This window comes from Colius striatus, chromosome 1 (assembly GCF_028858725.1).
Source record: "Colius striatus isolate bColStr4 chromosome 1, bColStr4.1.hap1, whole genome shotgun sequence".
Classification (NCBI taxonomy): Eukaryota; Metazoa; Chordata; class Aves; order Coliiformes; family Coliidae; genus Colius; species Colius striatus.
The window spans coordinates 184,185,297-184,198,631 of NC_084759.1; the positions used below are offsets into that span (position 1 = coordinate 184,185,297).

Below are 13,335 nucleotides of genomic sequence, written 5' to 3' on the forward strand. Positions count from 1 at the left end.
ATCATGCTGGCATCTATTAATTTAAAAAATGAAAATTAAATCCAGGGGTAGATAACAATGCACTTTTTTTTAAAGATACACTGAAAATCACAATATTTATGAGTTCTCTTGCTTAATCTGTGTGAGACAGAAATGTTTGTCTTTTGTTTCAGTTACCTTTCCTATTGCACCATTGTCATATACAGATAGTAAAGAAGGCCTTAGCCCTGCTGTGCCAGTGTTCTAGGCAAGTCAAAGTGATCATGGTAGAACATGCTTAGAAGATGAAATTTCAAATGAGCAGCACATTCTTTCTTATACTGTTAAGTTATTCTTTTATTAACTCATTTTTTTGCAGACATCCATGAGTAAATAAATCTTAAGGATGTTTGAATCAGTTGTGGGAGCTGCCTAGGTGAGAAGGAAAGCTAAGCATTGTAACACACTACTAGACAGTGATGTCTGTTAAAAACTCTCTCAAAGTATTTGAAATTAGACTTAATTTTTGCAAGATCACAGTTTTGCACTTTTCTCTATTTGCACTGAGTACAACATTAACAAAAGCAAGTCAAACCAAAAGATGTCCCTTTGCCATCCTATTTGCCTCCAAGGTGGCTATTGCCCTCCTAATATATCTTCTCTTGTTTTTGTTTTCAAGGACACATCATAACAATTTCCCAGAGCAAACCCATCCCATGGGTGCTTGGGTGAAAGGCTTAGCAGTGATGGTGCTGCTTATGATGGTTGATGCTCAGCTGCCAAAACCAACACGGGCCCCTCTGGTTCTGCACAAGCCTTTTGTGGTGGTTTGGAATGCGCCAACCGAGCAGTGCAGGCTGCGCTACAAGGTGGACCTGGACCTCAGTGTTTTTGACATTGCATCCAACACCAATGAGACTTTGAGTGGGTCCACTGTGACCATCTTCTATCACACTCATTTGGGATACTATCCCTACTACTCAGATAATGGAGATCCTGTCAATGGAGGGGTGCCCCAGAATGAAAGTCTTATCAAACACCTTAATAAGGCAAAGTCAGACATTGACTACTGCATACCCATGAAGAAATTTCAGGGACTTGCAGTCATTGACTGGGAAAACTGGAGGCCCCAGTGGGATAGGAACTGGGGCAATAAAAGCATTTACAGAAATAAATCTCTTGAGATGGTTAGGAGACGGCATCCTCAGTGGTCAGAGGATAAAATTAGGAAAGTGGCTAAAGAGGAATTTGAAAATGCTGGCAAGAGTTTTATGAACAACACTATCCTTTTGGCGGAGCGTATGAGACCAAATGGTTTGTGGGGTTACTATCTTTACCCAGACTGCTACAATTATGATTACAAAGAACAACCCCAAACGTACACGGGGAAATGCCCAGCCATCGAGTCTTCCCGCAATGACCTCCTGCTTTGGCTGTGGAAGGAAAGCACTGCTCTCTACCCTTCTATATACCTGGATTATATACTGAAGTCAAGTCCAAATGCACTAAAATTTGTTCACTATAGGGTTAAGGAGGCAATACGTGTTGCCTCAATTGCTAGAAAAGACTACGTTTTGCCAGTGTTTGTTTACTCCAGACCATTTTATGCCTATACTTTTCATGTATTAACAGAGGTAAGCAGACAGAATTCTTTAGAAATTTAGATTAGAAAAGGCCTCTTAGAAAAAAATACTTTCTAGGAGTTTTCCTTGTATAAAAGCACTTAGGTATTTGTTTTTGATACTTAAGGCAGACACTCTAAAAAGAAATACTGTAGCCATGGTACAAAACTCTACACCTTTCAAGAGTTAATATTGCAGTGCTTTGGTCTGTTTCTGTAGGATTACACTGTATATTTTTAATGAGGGTAATTTTAGAAAGAAAGTACAAAGAAATAATTTCCTTAAGGAAGTAATTCATTCTGATATTTTAATTCTTCAGGACAGCTTGTGAAATAAACTTGACAAATTTTCTGTGAAGTTTGAAACTAATTAGTGTAATGGAAAGACAAACTTTTATGAGAAAGTAGCCTCAGGGATTTTTTGTTTCTTTAGCCAAATGTAAATTCGTGCAGTATAGAAATCAACCAGACAAGTAAACTAATCTGGCCCAGAGTTCCTAACTCCTGCATGATGAGTGTTGGCTCTCTCACTTTTCAGAAATATGATATATTCAAATATCTTCCTGATCCAACATTTGTTGCTGACACAGTGGATTCCTTTTAAAAAGAAATCAAGTTTTTTGGTCATGCAATGTTACTTCAACCAATGAGCAAGTGCAATAAATATCTAGGAGTTACAACATTGATGGTAAAATACATGTGTACAAATGCCAGACTTTCTGGATATGCCATGACAATTGTGGTTCTGACTTTGTTTCTGCACACAATGCAGAAGCACAGATAATTATTAATTTCTCTAGTGGTTGTCCAATAGCTACTAATTCCATAAGAGGGGAGGAAATCTGGGGCAGGGATCTCATGTATACAACCCCTTGACAGCTAAGGGTGTCTGAGGGTGCTCCCTCCCTTAGGTTTATGAAGAGCTGCGTGAGAGCTTGCTTGCTGCTGCTCCCAGACACAAGTTCTTGATCCAAACGAGAACGGCAAAAAGGAGAGAAGGGTCAAGGGAAAAGGCAAGGGTCAGTCCAGCAAACCACAGACTGCATGTAGCTTCAGCCTAGAGCTGGAGATGAGGAAGTGCAGTGGAGCCTTGGGAGCCTGAGAATTGTTTCAGGCTGTCCCCAGAAATGGTAAATAGAAGCAATTATTAATTTACTCTGTCTCATTTTTAGCAACCAGAGACTCTTTGGAGATGTTTTCTGTGTGATTTGGAAACTGTAGGTCCTATCTAACTCAGAAATCACAGGTACGTAGGCAAGGCTGGGCTTCACTGAAGGCAAGGAGCCATTGGGGTCACTAAAGGCAGGATTTCACCCAGACACCTTTGTTGAAAAACTCAGATATTAAAATAAAACGATATTCTTCAAATACAAGCTGGAATAACACAATGTTATAATATAAATTAGTCCCTTGACCAATATTAAAATACCACAAATGTTACTGAAAGCCATGAAGAGTAATATGCTCTTGAATAACATGAAGAGTTATGTGTGAGTGCAAAATCTGTGGTGTTATGAAGTTATTTTACCTTAAGCTATTTTCTTAATGGTACAGTGGTAATTTGGAGTGATATTCCTCTTAAGTTATACTGTTTAATTCACTGGCCTGCTTTTCAATTGCATGTAGCTGTTTACTTTTGGATGCTTTAAAGATCACTCTATGACTCTAAAGACAGGGAAGGTCCCTGCAGAGCCATGGAAACATCTTTAGGTTGTGCTCAACTACCTGTTTCCTAATAAGGACAGTACTCAGATTTGCCAGCGGCCATGGAGACAGGGCCTGACCTGTTTCCAGGCTATACACATCATCTATGTGAACAGCTTGGGGACTGCTGGGAACTTGTAGGGTGGCCCTTCAGAAAACTAAATAGGAATGATCAGGAAAATAATTTTTTGTTTTCCTTTGTAGCCCCAAAGCCAAAAGGCTATTTTAAATATGGGTTTGTGTATTCAGATTTTAGACTAGACTGGAGCTTCTCATTTGACCAGTGACATCCTATTGTGATTGCTCACAAACCTACAAACAAAGCATGAAACTTCTGAGCTCCAGCAATAATATGCATGAATGTGACAAGGAAACAAACCAGTGTAGTGCAATGACATTCAGGCTAAATGGCCGTTGACAATTTGGATAGCATGCTAATAGATAGCTAGGCTCTGACAGGGACTGGGCTAAGAGAACCACTGTCCTGCTCTACCAAGTTGGGCAAGAACTGTGACATTCTGGTCCAACAGAAATAATTGCTAACACATTCAAGCCTCATGTGTAAAACCTTCTTTATACAGTATGAAAAATATGGTAAATATCACAATGGAAGAAAATAGAAAGAATGATTGTGAGTCAGAGTCAGTGAGGGAGAGACACAGGTCTAGCAGACCTTCAGGAAGACAAAAGACACAGGTCTCAGATGGATGTTGTAGCTATGTGTCCTGTATCTTTTACCCTGATGGTACCTGGAAATCAAGTGAGTTGTGCATAAGATATTTAAGAAATTAATCTTTCTTTTTTCCTTGGAAACATTTTATAACTTCTGAATTGAGATCCAAATCATTATGAAAGGTTTCTGTACTTGCTGGAAATGTTTATAGGAGTTTGCCATCTGTAGGGTATTTAGAAACTATCTGCCTTGACAATTCCCTACAAAGTGTGTGGGAGAGGGAAGTTACACGTTAGCATCTGTGCTTCCTGACTAGATTGATGAAGTCATTAATGAAGCAGGATAACAACTCACAAGTGATGAATAATGCATAACAGTTATCACATTCACCTACAGATAGTCTTCTCTGATGACCAGGTGTTCATGTGTACAGAGACTATTCCCCGCAACTACACTAGGCTTGCACTACTGATCTTGTATACAGGAAAGGCATGTCTGTCACTAGGACTGTTCAAAATTTAAAGGAAAGGTTACAGATGTAATTGTTTTTCTTTCTCAGCATGTAACTAGAACTGACTGCCCTGTTTCCTCTCAAGCTCTAAAAACAAAACAGCTTAGCCCACTTCCTATTTTTTTAGTCCAATGCAGTGGCTTGGCTGATCAAACTACGAAGAAGCATTGACAGAAACTAGATTTTCCTTCTCTCTGCCAAATCAGCTGTCGACTTGGAGATAGCCCAATATAATCTTGAGGATCTTTGATTGTAGCACACTGCCCCCAAAAGCTTGAATGAGAGCAAGCATGAGAAGAGAAGAGGCTTTGTTGACTTCTTTTTAACTTGGAGAAATATGATGTCTAAATGGCAGCTGATAAAGTTGCCTTTTCAGGACAGTCCTCTAACAAGGATGGATGAGGGTTTAATACAAGGAGTAAAATAAGATTCCTCACCTAGAGAAACACTGAGATACTTACATTTTAAATGATACCTTTTTTTTTTGATCCTGCATGTTTTCTTCTATGTGAGTTACTTCTTGCACTCATTTAGCAGAGCCATGCCAGTGAGCTCCCACTAACACCGAACCATGCTGTGTGAGGAGCTGCACCATGTTCAGTCCCTAAATCAGGATTGCTTTGTCTGAGGCTTTTGATGGAGCTCCTGTGCCTCACCTGGAGTTTCATGGAGGTATCTCCCTATCTCTGTGGGTCTCAGCCATTATGAGAGACAGTTATCCTTCCTTTCCTCAAAATACCCAAATAGTGGGTGAAACTTTTATTTTCTAACCCTGTGTCAGAGGACTATTTAATGGTCAGAGCACCTACCTCTGGCACAGGAGATCTTGGATCAATTGTCTTCCCTGCCTGCTCAGGATGAGCCCAGCACCCTGTGTTAAACACCAGGAAAAAGTCAGAGAATCACCAGACAAAAAAGAACAAGTGTATGAGAGAGCAAAAAAAACCACCCCAAACCAGAGAGGATGCAACTTCCCGTTCGTAAGTTACTCAGGAAAGAGCTTCTTGGTGCTGATGGCTTTTGAATCAGTCGATTCAGTAAAAATAACTATGCCTAGAAATGACAGTCAGAAACCTTACTTCTTTCCTTGTGGGCAAGTTACCAAATTATTAAGCTGAATTCCTCATAAAATGTAGTCAGGTTCCTACTTGTTTCTTTGTTTTCCTTTGAATCTTTATTGAATTAGTGCAAAGTGAAATGGCAGCAGGAAGAGGAACAGCACATTGTTAAACATTGTCTAACCTCAAGGTGACGATAACCCCCACTGAAGGATTATTTGGAGATGATGTATCTTTTAAGAATAGATGAAATGAGATAAATTCAGCCTATGTCTTTATAACTCTTTCTCCTCCTAGAGAGGGCTCTTATCATGTGACCTTTGTTTTAAAGAATACAAAAGGAGGAAATGTAAGGACAGTGTTTGAATGACGTCCCATACTTTTCTTTTTTTTTGCAGTGAGCTGCTGTTTTTGCCATCACCCAACACCAGTGCAGGTGCTATAAGAAGCTTTTAAGCATCCCTAGAGAAATACGTCTTTCATTCAAATGACAGATTTTGGCCTTAGCCTGAGAAACCTACTGAAGTTCTCAGCATTGGCAAGGTGGTGATTTTACATGTGTGGGAACGTGGAAGCGTAGGTGCCTCAGGAACTTCAGCTGTGAAACTATCAGTGCCTTTGAGCTTCCCACACATAGAGGACTAGGTGAACTTTAGGAATCATGCTCTTGATTTTGATTATTTTATATCCATATGAAACAGACATGGAGTGCCAAAATCCCTTTGTGGATCTGAATCCTTTAGAAAGGATTTCTAAATATAATGGAAGAAAGATGTGGAATATGAGGGAATAAAAATGAGATATACTGACTCCTGGTCAAGCATCCTAACTCTTAAAGCATATTACTTACAAAAACTTTATTTTGGTGTTTGCTCAGGTCTTACTTCATCCATCAATGCTAAGTATCTATTGATTATTTATTTGGTTGTATGAAAATGTTTCATTAATTTGTAAATGAGATCTGAACTGTATTAGTGCTAAATCACTCAACCATCACATGGCTAATGTAGATTCACAGCCCAGCCTTTGTATTTGGGTATTCTTCATAAAATGAGGAAAGCCTAGGAACTCTCATTTCCAAGAAGTCAGGCTGTACGTAGGGAGGCAACTAGGAAAGCTGAAGTCTTGTTGGAGTTATATCTTGCAAGGGAGGTCAAGGATAACAAGAATGGCTTCTTCAAATACATTGCTGAAAAAACCTAGTGCCAGAGGCAATATAGGCCCACTGTCGAATGAGGCAGATGCCCTGGTGATAGAGGACATAGAGAAGGCAGAGTTACTGAAGGCCTTCTTGACCTCTGTCTGTAGTGCTGGAGACTGTCCTCAAGAGCCCCAGACTCCAGAGGAAGTCAGGTTAAAGGAGGATTTTTATTTGGTTGATGAGGACTGGGTTAAGGATCAGTTGAGCAGTCTGGATGTGCATAAATCCATGGACCCTGATGGCATGCACCCGCAGGTGCTGAGGAAACTGGCAGAAGTCATTGCTAAACTACCCTCCATCATCTTCAGTAAGTCATGGAAAACAGGAGAGGTGCCTGAGAACTGGAGGACAGCAAATGTCACTCCAACCTTTAAAAAGGGCAAGAAGGAGGAGCTGGGTAACTACAGACCAGTCAGCCTCACCTCCATCCCTGGAAAGGTGATGGAACGACTTATCCTGGGTACTGTCTCCAGGCATTTAAAGGACAAGAGAGTCATTGGGAGCAGTCAACATGATTTTACCAAAGGGAAGTCATGTTTGACCAATCTGATAGCCTTTTATAAAGATACAACCAGGTGGATAGATGGTGGCAGTGCAGTGGATGTGGTTTATCTTGATTTCAGTAAAGCATTTGATACTATCTCCCACAGCATCCTCACAGCAAAACTGAGACACTGTGGACTGGATGATAAAGTAATGAGGTGGTTTGTTAACTAGTTGAAGGGAAGAAGGCAGAGAGCTGTGATCAATGGGGAAGGGTCTAGTTGGAGGCTTGTATCTAGTGGAGTCCCTCAGGAGTCAGTGCTGGGACTGGTTCTGTTCAATCTATTCATTAATAACCTTGATGAGGGAACAGATAGCACTGTCAGAAAGTTTGCTGATGATACTAAAACTGGGGGGAGTGGCTGACTCATCTACTTTGCTCTCATGAGATTGCATCTGGAATATTGTGTCCAAAGAAATACAAGGAAGAATTTCTTTACTATGAGGATGGCTGAGCACTGGAACAGGCTGCCCAGATGGGTTATTGAGTCTCCTTCTCTGGAGACATTCAGAACACACCTGGATGAGTTCCTGCGTGACCTACTCTAGGTGGTCCTGCTGTGGCAGGGGGAGTTGGACTAGATGATCTTTCAGGGTCCCTTCCAACCCTTAAGATTCTGTAAGTCTGTGTATTTCACATTTTCTTAGCATTTGATATTTTGATCTTTAGTTCACATACCTTTTTTTTTAACTGATAAATTAATTCCTACAGAAACCCCATCCCTGCCACCATTTCCCACGTGAAAGTAACACCTATAGCCCACATAACTGTCCTTTTATAAAACTAGCAGAGGACTATACATTTTTGAGAGCAATGACATGCTCAAAAAGACTGCTTGGATGATGAGCAGCAACATCAACTTCAGGTATCATCAATTGTATTTTATATTATTCTGAACCTTACACTAAGAGCCACTTGGCAAGCTCTGCTCTTTTAGACTTCTGCAGGTTTTCCTGCATTGTTTTATGCAACCTTTACTTATGGATCAAACTCATTCCTAGCTCTTACCTCTCTCTTTTAAAAAGAATTTTCTGTTTCTTCATCAGGGAGTTGGACTAGATGATCTCTAAAGGTCCCTTCCAATCCTATCATTCTATGATTCTGTGATTCTATGCCCTTCAGACACTTGCAAAGCATGTTGCTATGTTGCTAACTCCTGTGCTCTGGTAGAGCTATGCTACTGCTGTCACTACAACACAACTGCTTATTGCTGCAGCTCTAAATGTGGACATTGTTAAGTCAGTATGCAAATGTGTGTGCTTTGGGGCTTTTTTTCCATGTGGCACTATGAAGCACTGGGAGAGGCTCCTTTTTCATATATATATATGAAATATATTTCCCTGAGTAATGATACTCACATTGTTAGGAACAGCAGCTCTTTAACTGTACTGGGCATGGATAAAGCAGCATGATTTAGACTCCTGCCTAAATCCATAACCTGCAATTAGGCACTGTAGGGATGATGTGTAGTCATACTTATCATCACCTGCCAAAAATGGTACCTAGGTAGATATGGTAATCATTCAAAGACTGGTAGATAAAATAGATGATTCAATTCTCACTCCAGCAGTTTGATTGGAGAACACTTTGTGAATAAACTATAATGAATTCATTATTTAGTAGTCATATTCATGAACACAACCTATGCAAACCTTTGGAGGTACACATAAGAGCTTTCTAAACTGAAAAGAGATTTTATTGTGAAGAACATACTGTAGGATCAGTGTCTCCTCTGAGGGGAAAAAATTCCATATCCTAGCACTTTTCTACTTCTACTTTTGTATCTTTGTGTCATGGTTTTGTGAGGAGCTGCTTTTGCTTGGTAACAGGCGGAGTGGCTGCAGTGCAGGCCCAGTAAAGAGTTCTTGGACTTTCCCCTGACTCTTGGGTTCGGACCCACCTCCAGCCCGGCCAGGCCAATCTGGTACTTCTGTCATCACTATTTAAGGACAAGAATTTGAATAGAGATGACCATGCGGACCCCTCAGCCAGGAGAAGACAGAAGGAGCGATGCTGGACCAGACACCTCCTTGCAGCTCACAACAAGAAGTAGAGACCCTGTGACAGAGGGGATGAGAGCTGGAGACTGCAGGTCAGAGGGAGCAAGCAGTTTAGACCCCAGCCTGGAGAAGATGAACTGGGGTTGCAGCATCCTGTTGGAGTGTCCCGTGCAGGGCTGCCTGGTGTGTGGGAGACCCTGAGCTGGAGCAAGGGAGGGCTGGCGAAGAGCACTTCTCAGGGAGTGTGATAAGCAGCAAGAGACATCAGGAAAGGACTGACTGCACCCCCCCCCCCCATTCCCTGTCCTGGCACTTCTTGTGGGGGCAGAAGGTAATGATACCAGGCTCAGGGCACTGAGCCCAGGAAGAGAGAGGGGGTGAGGGAAAGGTGATTTTAAAGAGCTGGTTGCACTTCCATCATTCACCCTACTCTGTATTGTCTTTCCGTTGGATATTTCTGTTTGTTATGTTTTAATTGGAGGTAGATTAAGTTAAGTCTCATTTTCTTCCCCAAGCTGAGTAGCCTGGTCTGTTTTGTCTGGGACCATAAGTGGCAATTAAGCCCTTCCTGTCATTTGGGAGTTCCAGGGTCTGTGGTACTTAAATGTAATTGTGGTCTTTTGTCCCTGGATGTGCCTAAATCATGACACATTGGTTTTCTGATGTCTGGTTTTGGCCTTTTTCAGGTGGATCTGATCAATACCATTGGTGAAAGTGCGGCCCTGGGAGCAGCTGGAGTTGTTCTGTGGGGCAGTATGCAATATGCCAGCTCAAAGGTAGGTCACGTTGGTTTATTGGTATTTAGATATCACCTCAATACCACTTCTCTGTCACCACACCCTCTGTAGCACCTGTCTACTGAAACCATCAGCCAATGACTGAGGACTATGGCTCTGTACTACTTTCACATCTCATTAGCTCTATACATTTTGTTAACACAAGAAAATGCCCAGTTTCTCCTCCCAGGTTCTTCTAGCTTTCACAAATAATCCTTCATAAAGTGATGGAAAAGGCAGGAGGCTGCACTGGACTTTGACAAGATGCATGGCAGGCCAACCCCTGCTCCTAAACCGTGACTCAGCTTTGGTGTCCACTCTGCTTTTCATGCAGTCTGCTCTCCAATTTTGAAGTCTCTGGCAAAGCACCACTGATGTGGGCAGAACAAGAGGAAATTTAACCACATCTGTACCAACTTCTGTGCTGGTTTCTGAAAATGATGTGGCTCCTTGTAAACTGAAGAAGTTGGAGAGATCATGACCAAAGCGGAGATTAGAATCATAGAATCGTAGAATCATAACTCTTCTGGGCAGCCTGTGCCAGGGCTCCGTCACCCTCACAGTGAAATAGTTTTTTCTAAAGTTTAAATGGAACTTTTTGTGTTCCAGCTTCATCCCATTACCCCTTGTTCTCTTGCTAGCTACTATAAAAAAGAGGGATGTCCCAACCTCCTGACACGCACCCTTTAGATATTTGTAAATGTTAATAAGATCTCCCCTCAAATCTCCTCTTCTCCAGACTAAACAGCCCCAGTTCCCGCAGCCTTTCCTCGTATGAAAGATGTTCCAGTCCCCTGATCATGTTGGTGGCCCTGTGCTGGACTCTCTCCAGCACTTCCCTGTCCCTCTTGAGCTGAAGAGCCCAGAACTGGACACAGGACTCCAGATGAGGTGTCACCAGGGCAGAGTAGAGGGGGAGAAGAACCTCCCTTGACCTGCTGGCCACACTCTTCTTGATGCATCCCAGGATGCCATTGGCCTTCTTGGCCACGAGGGCACATTGCTGGCTCATATTTAGCTTATTATCAATCAGGACTCCCAGGTCTCTCTGCAGAGCTGCTCTTCAGCAGTTCGACCCCCAGCCTGTACTGGTGCATGGGGTTGTTCCTTCCCAGATGCAGGATTCATTATGTGCTTTAAAACCTATTAGTCCAATGTGCTGGTCCTTGTAAGCAGTTACCAGAAATCTTTATTTAAGGAACTAGTTAGTCTGAGATTAGTATATAAACTTTCCTTCAAGGTTAGTAGGCCTCCTCCTTAGTCTCTATGTTTCTACCAAGCATCTAAACAGGCAATATAGTAGAGGTAAATATTTTGCTAATCTAAACCATGGAAGTAAGATCACTTAAGCCTAATAGATTGCTCCAGTATGTACATCCAATAAGATATATCTCAGAAGGTTACTTTATCCAAGAACAGTTTTGTACTAGCATCTTTGTAAATACAATAAATCTGGACATAATGCTAGCTACTGTGAAAAGTATCATGGTGTTTTATTATCTACAGGAAAGCTGTTCGACTGTGAAACGGTACATTGATGGACCCTTAGGACATTATGTCATTAACGTGACCTCAGCAGCCAAACTCTGCAGCAAAGTCCTGTGCAAGAAGAATGGAAGATGCATCCGCAAAAACAGTGACTCTTCTGCTTACCTCCATTTGTCACCCACCAATTTTAAGATCCAAGCCCATCACTCAGTCAAGGGCCCCAGATTCCAGGTGACTGGTGAGCCCAGCCTGGAGAATATTGAGGTCATGAGGCAGAGATTCATGTGTCAGTGTTATGAGGGCTGGACGGGGATATTTTGTGAAATACCTGACCAAAGGCTAGTGGAGCACTGGGTTCACGTTATGTTCAGCAGAGCAAGAAAACAAAAGCTTTATGTCTTCCTCTTGGGAGCCATGCAGCTGCTTCTGCTTTGTATTGCACACTAAAGTCCTCTGAGGAAGTGCAAGGAAATAAGAAATGGTGCCACTAAAAGCTCTGTTCCTTTCTGTAAGTTTTTATTACACAGTGAAAAGGTGTCGTTGATTAAATTGTTTTATTCTGTTTACTTTGTCTCTCACTCCTGGAACTGCTTCATATATTAAACATCTTGAAAGCAGCCTCCTCTTTTTTACCAGCTCCCTTACTCTTAACTTATATTTCAATCATATGTTCAACAGATGAAACTTCTACTGTGACAGTGGAAGCTTTACCTGAGCAAAAAAGTTGAATAAACTTGTATAGTACTTGTACACCCATGTAGAAGCTTAAAAAAAGATTTAGAGCCTCTTTGTTTCAGGACTGGATGATTTAACATACGGTGATGAAGAAAGTCTTTATGTGAAACAGGAATCACAAACAGTTTGCTACAGCTCTTGCTGATGACATATGACACTTTGTGTGAGTGGCAGCACTGTGCTCAGAGCCATATCCACTGCAGTTCACCAATCCTACTGCTTCTGCAGAAACAATGTGAAGAGTATCAAGTCAGACATCAGCACACAATTTAAAAAAGAAAAGTATATTGCAATATTTGACGGCCTAATTTCATTCTTATTACTTCTAAAGATATCAGTATTTCCAATGGTAGTTTTGTGCCACCAGTTTCAAAGGTACTGTTTGACTGAAAATCTCTGCAATTGCCAGTCGTTGGGTCAAATATTCATCTGCCCACCGTGGCAGCCAACTGGCAGAATGTGTGTGGGTTTAGGTGAAGGGCTCCTGAGCTCTGAGAGTGTTAGCCAGACACCCACAACGCTCCTGTCTGAGTAGGCAGTGGGAGAATGCTCCTCCTTTTGTCTCAGCCCATGGGAGGTGGGCAGCCCTGCTGCGTGGCATTGCTGCTATCATGGGGCTGCTGTCATGGGGCTGCTCTGTTTTCTGCTCTGGTAATTACATGGATGCTGTAACTCTGCTCTCCAGCCTCTCTGGAGCAACCACTCACCCAAGCTGACTGTCCCCTCCTGGGAAATGGGAACAAACTGACAGATCCACCACTGGTCTGTGGGAGGAGAAGATGATGAACTCTACTCACTGGCAACATTTTTGCTTGCAGCTTCCACCTTCAGATAAGGACCTCTATGGAAATGGTATAGCTTAATGAGCTACCGATCACCAGTTGATTTAGCATCCATAACATGCCATCCTGTCATGCTGTGCAGTGTCTGTTTGCAGCTATTCATTGGTCCATGTGCATGTGTAAGGAAAAGTATTTCATCATAGACCTATCTGTCTTCCAGATAGCCTGCCAATGTAAAAAACAATGAATGCCTTAACTGAATTTAAGACAAACCCAAAGAATTC

General features: G+C 41.8%; 1 protein-coding gene across 1 annotated transcript; it reads left to right on the forward strand.

The window, feature by feature from the left end:
* The first annotated feature begins 674 nt into the window (after positions 1-674).
* On the forward strand, positions 675-11,981 carry LOC104562961 (hyaluronidase-1). The gene is made up of 3 exons (XM_010209261.2): positions 675-1,592; positions 9,957-10,046; positions 11,553-11,981. Exons 1-3 carry the CDS (start codon positions 675-677, stop codon positions 11,979-11,981), a joined length of 1,437 nt encoding a protein of 478 aa, XP_010207563.2.
* The last annotated feature ends 1,354 nt before the right edge of the window (positions 11,982-13,335 follow it).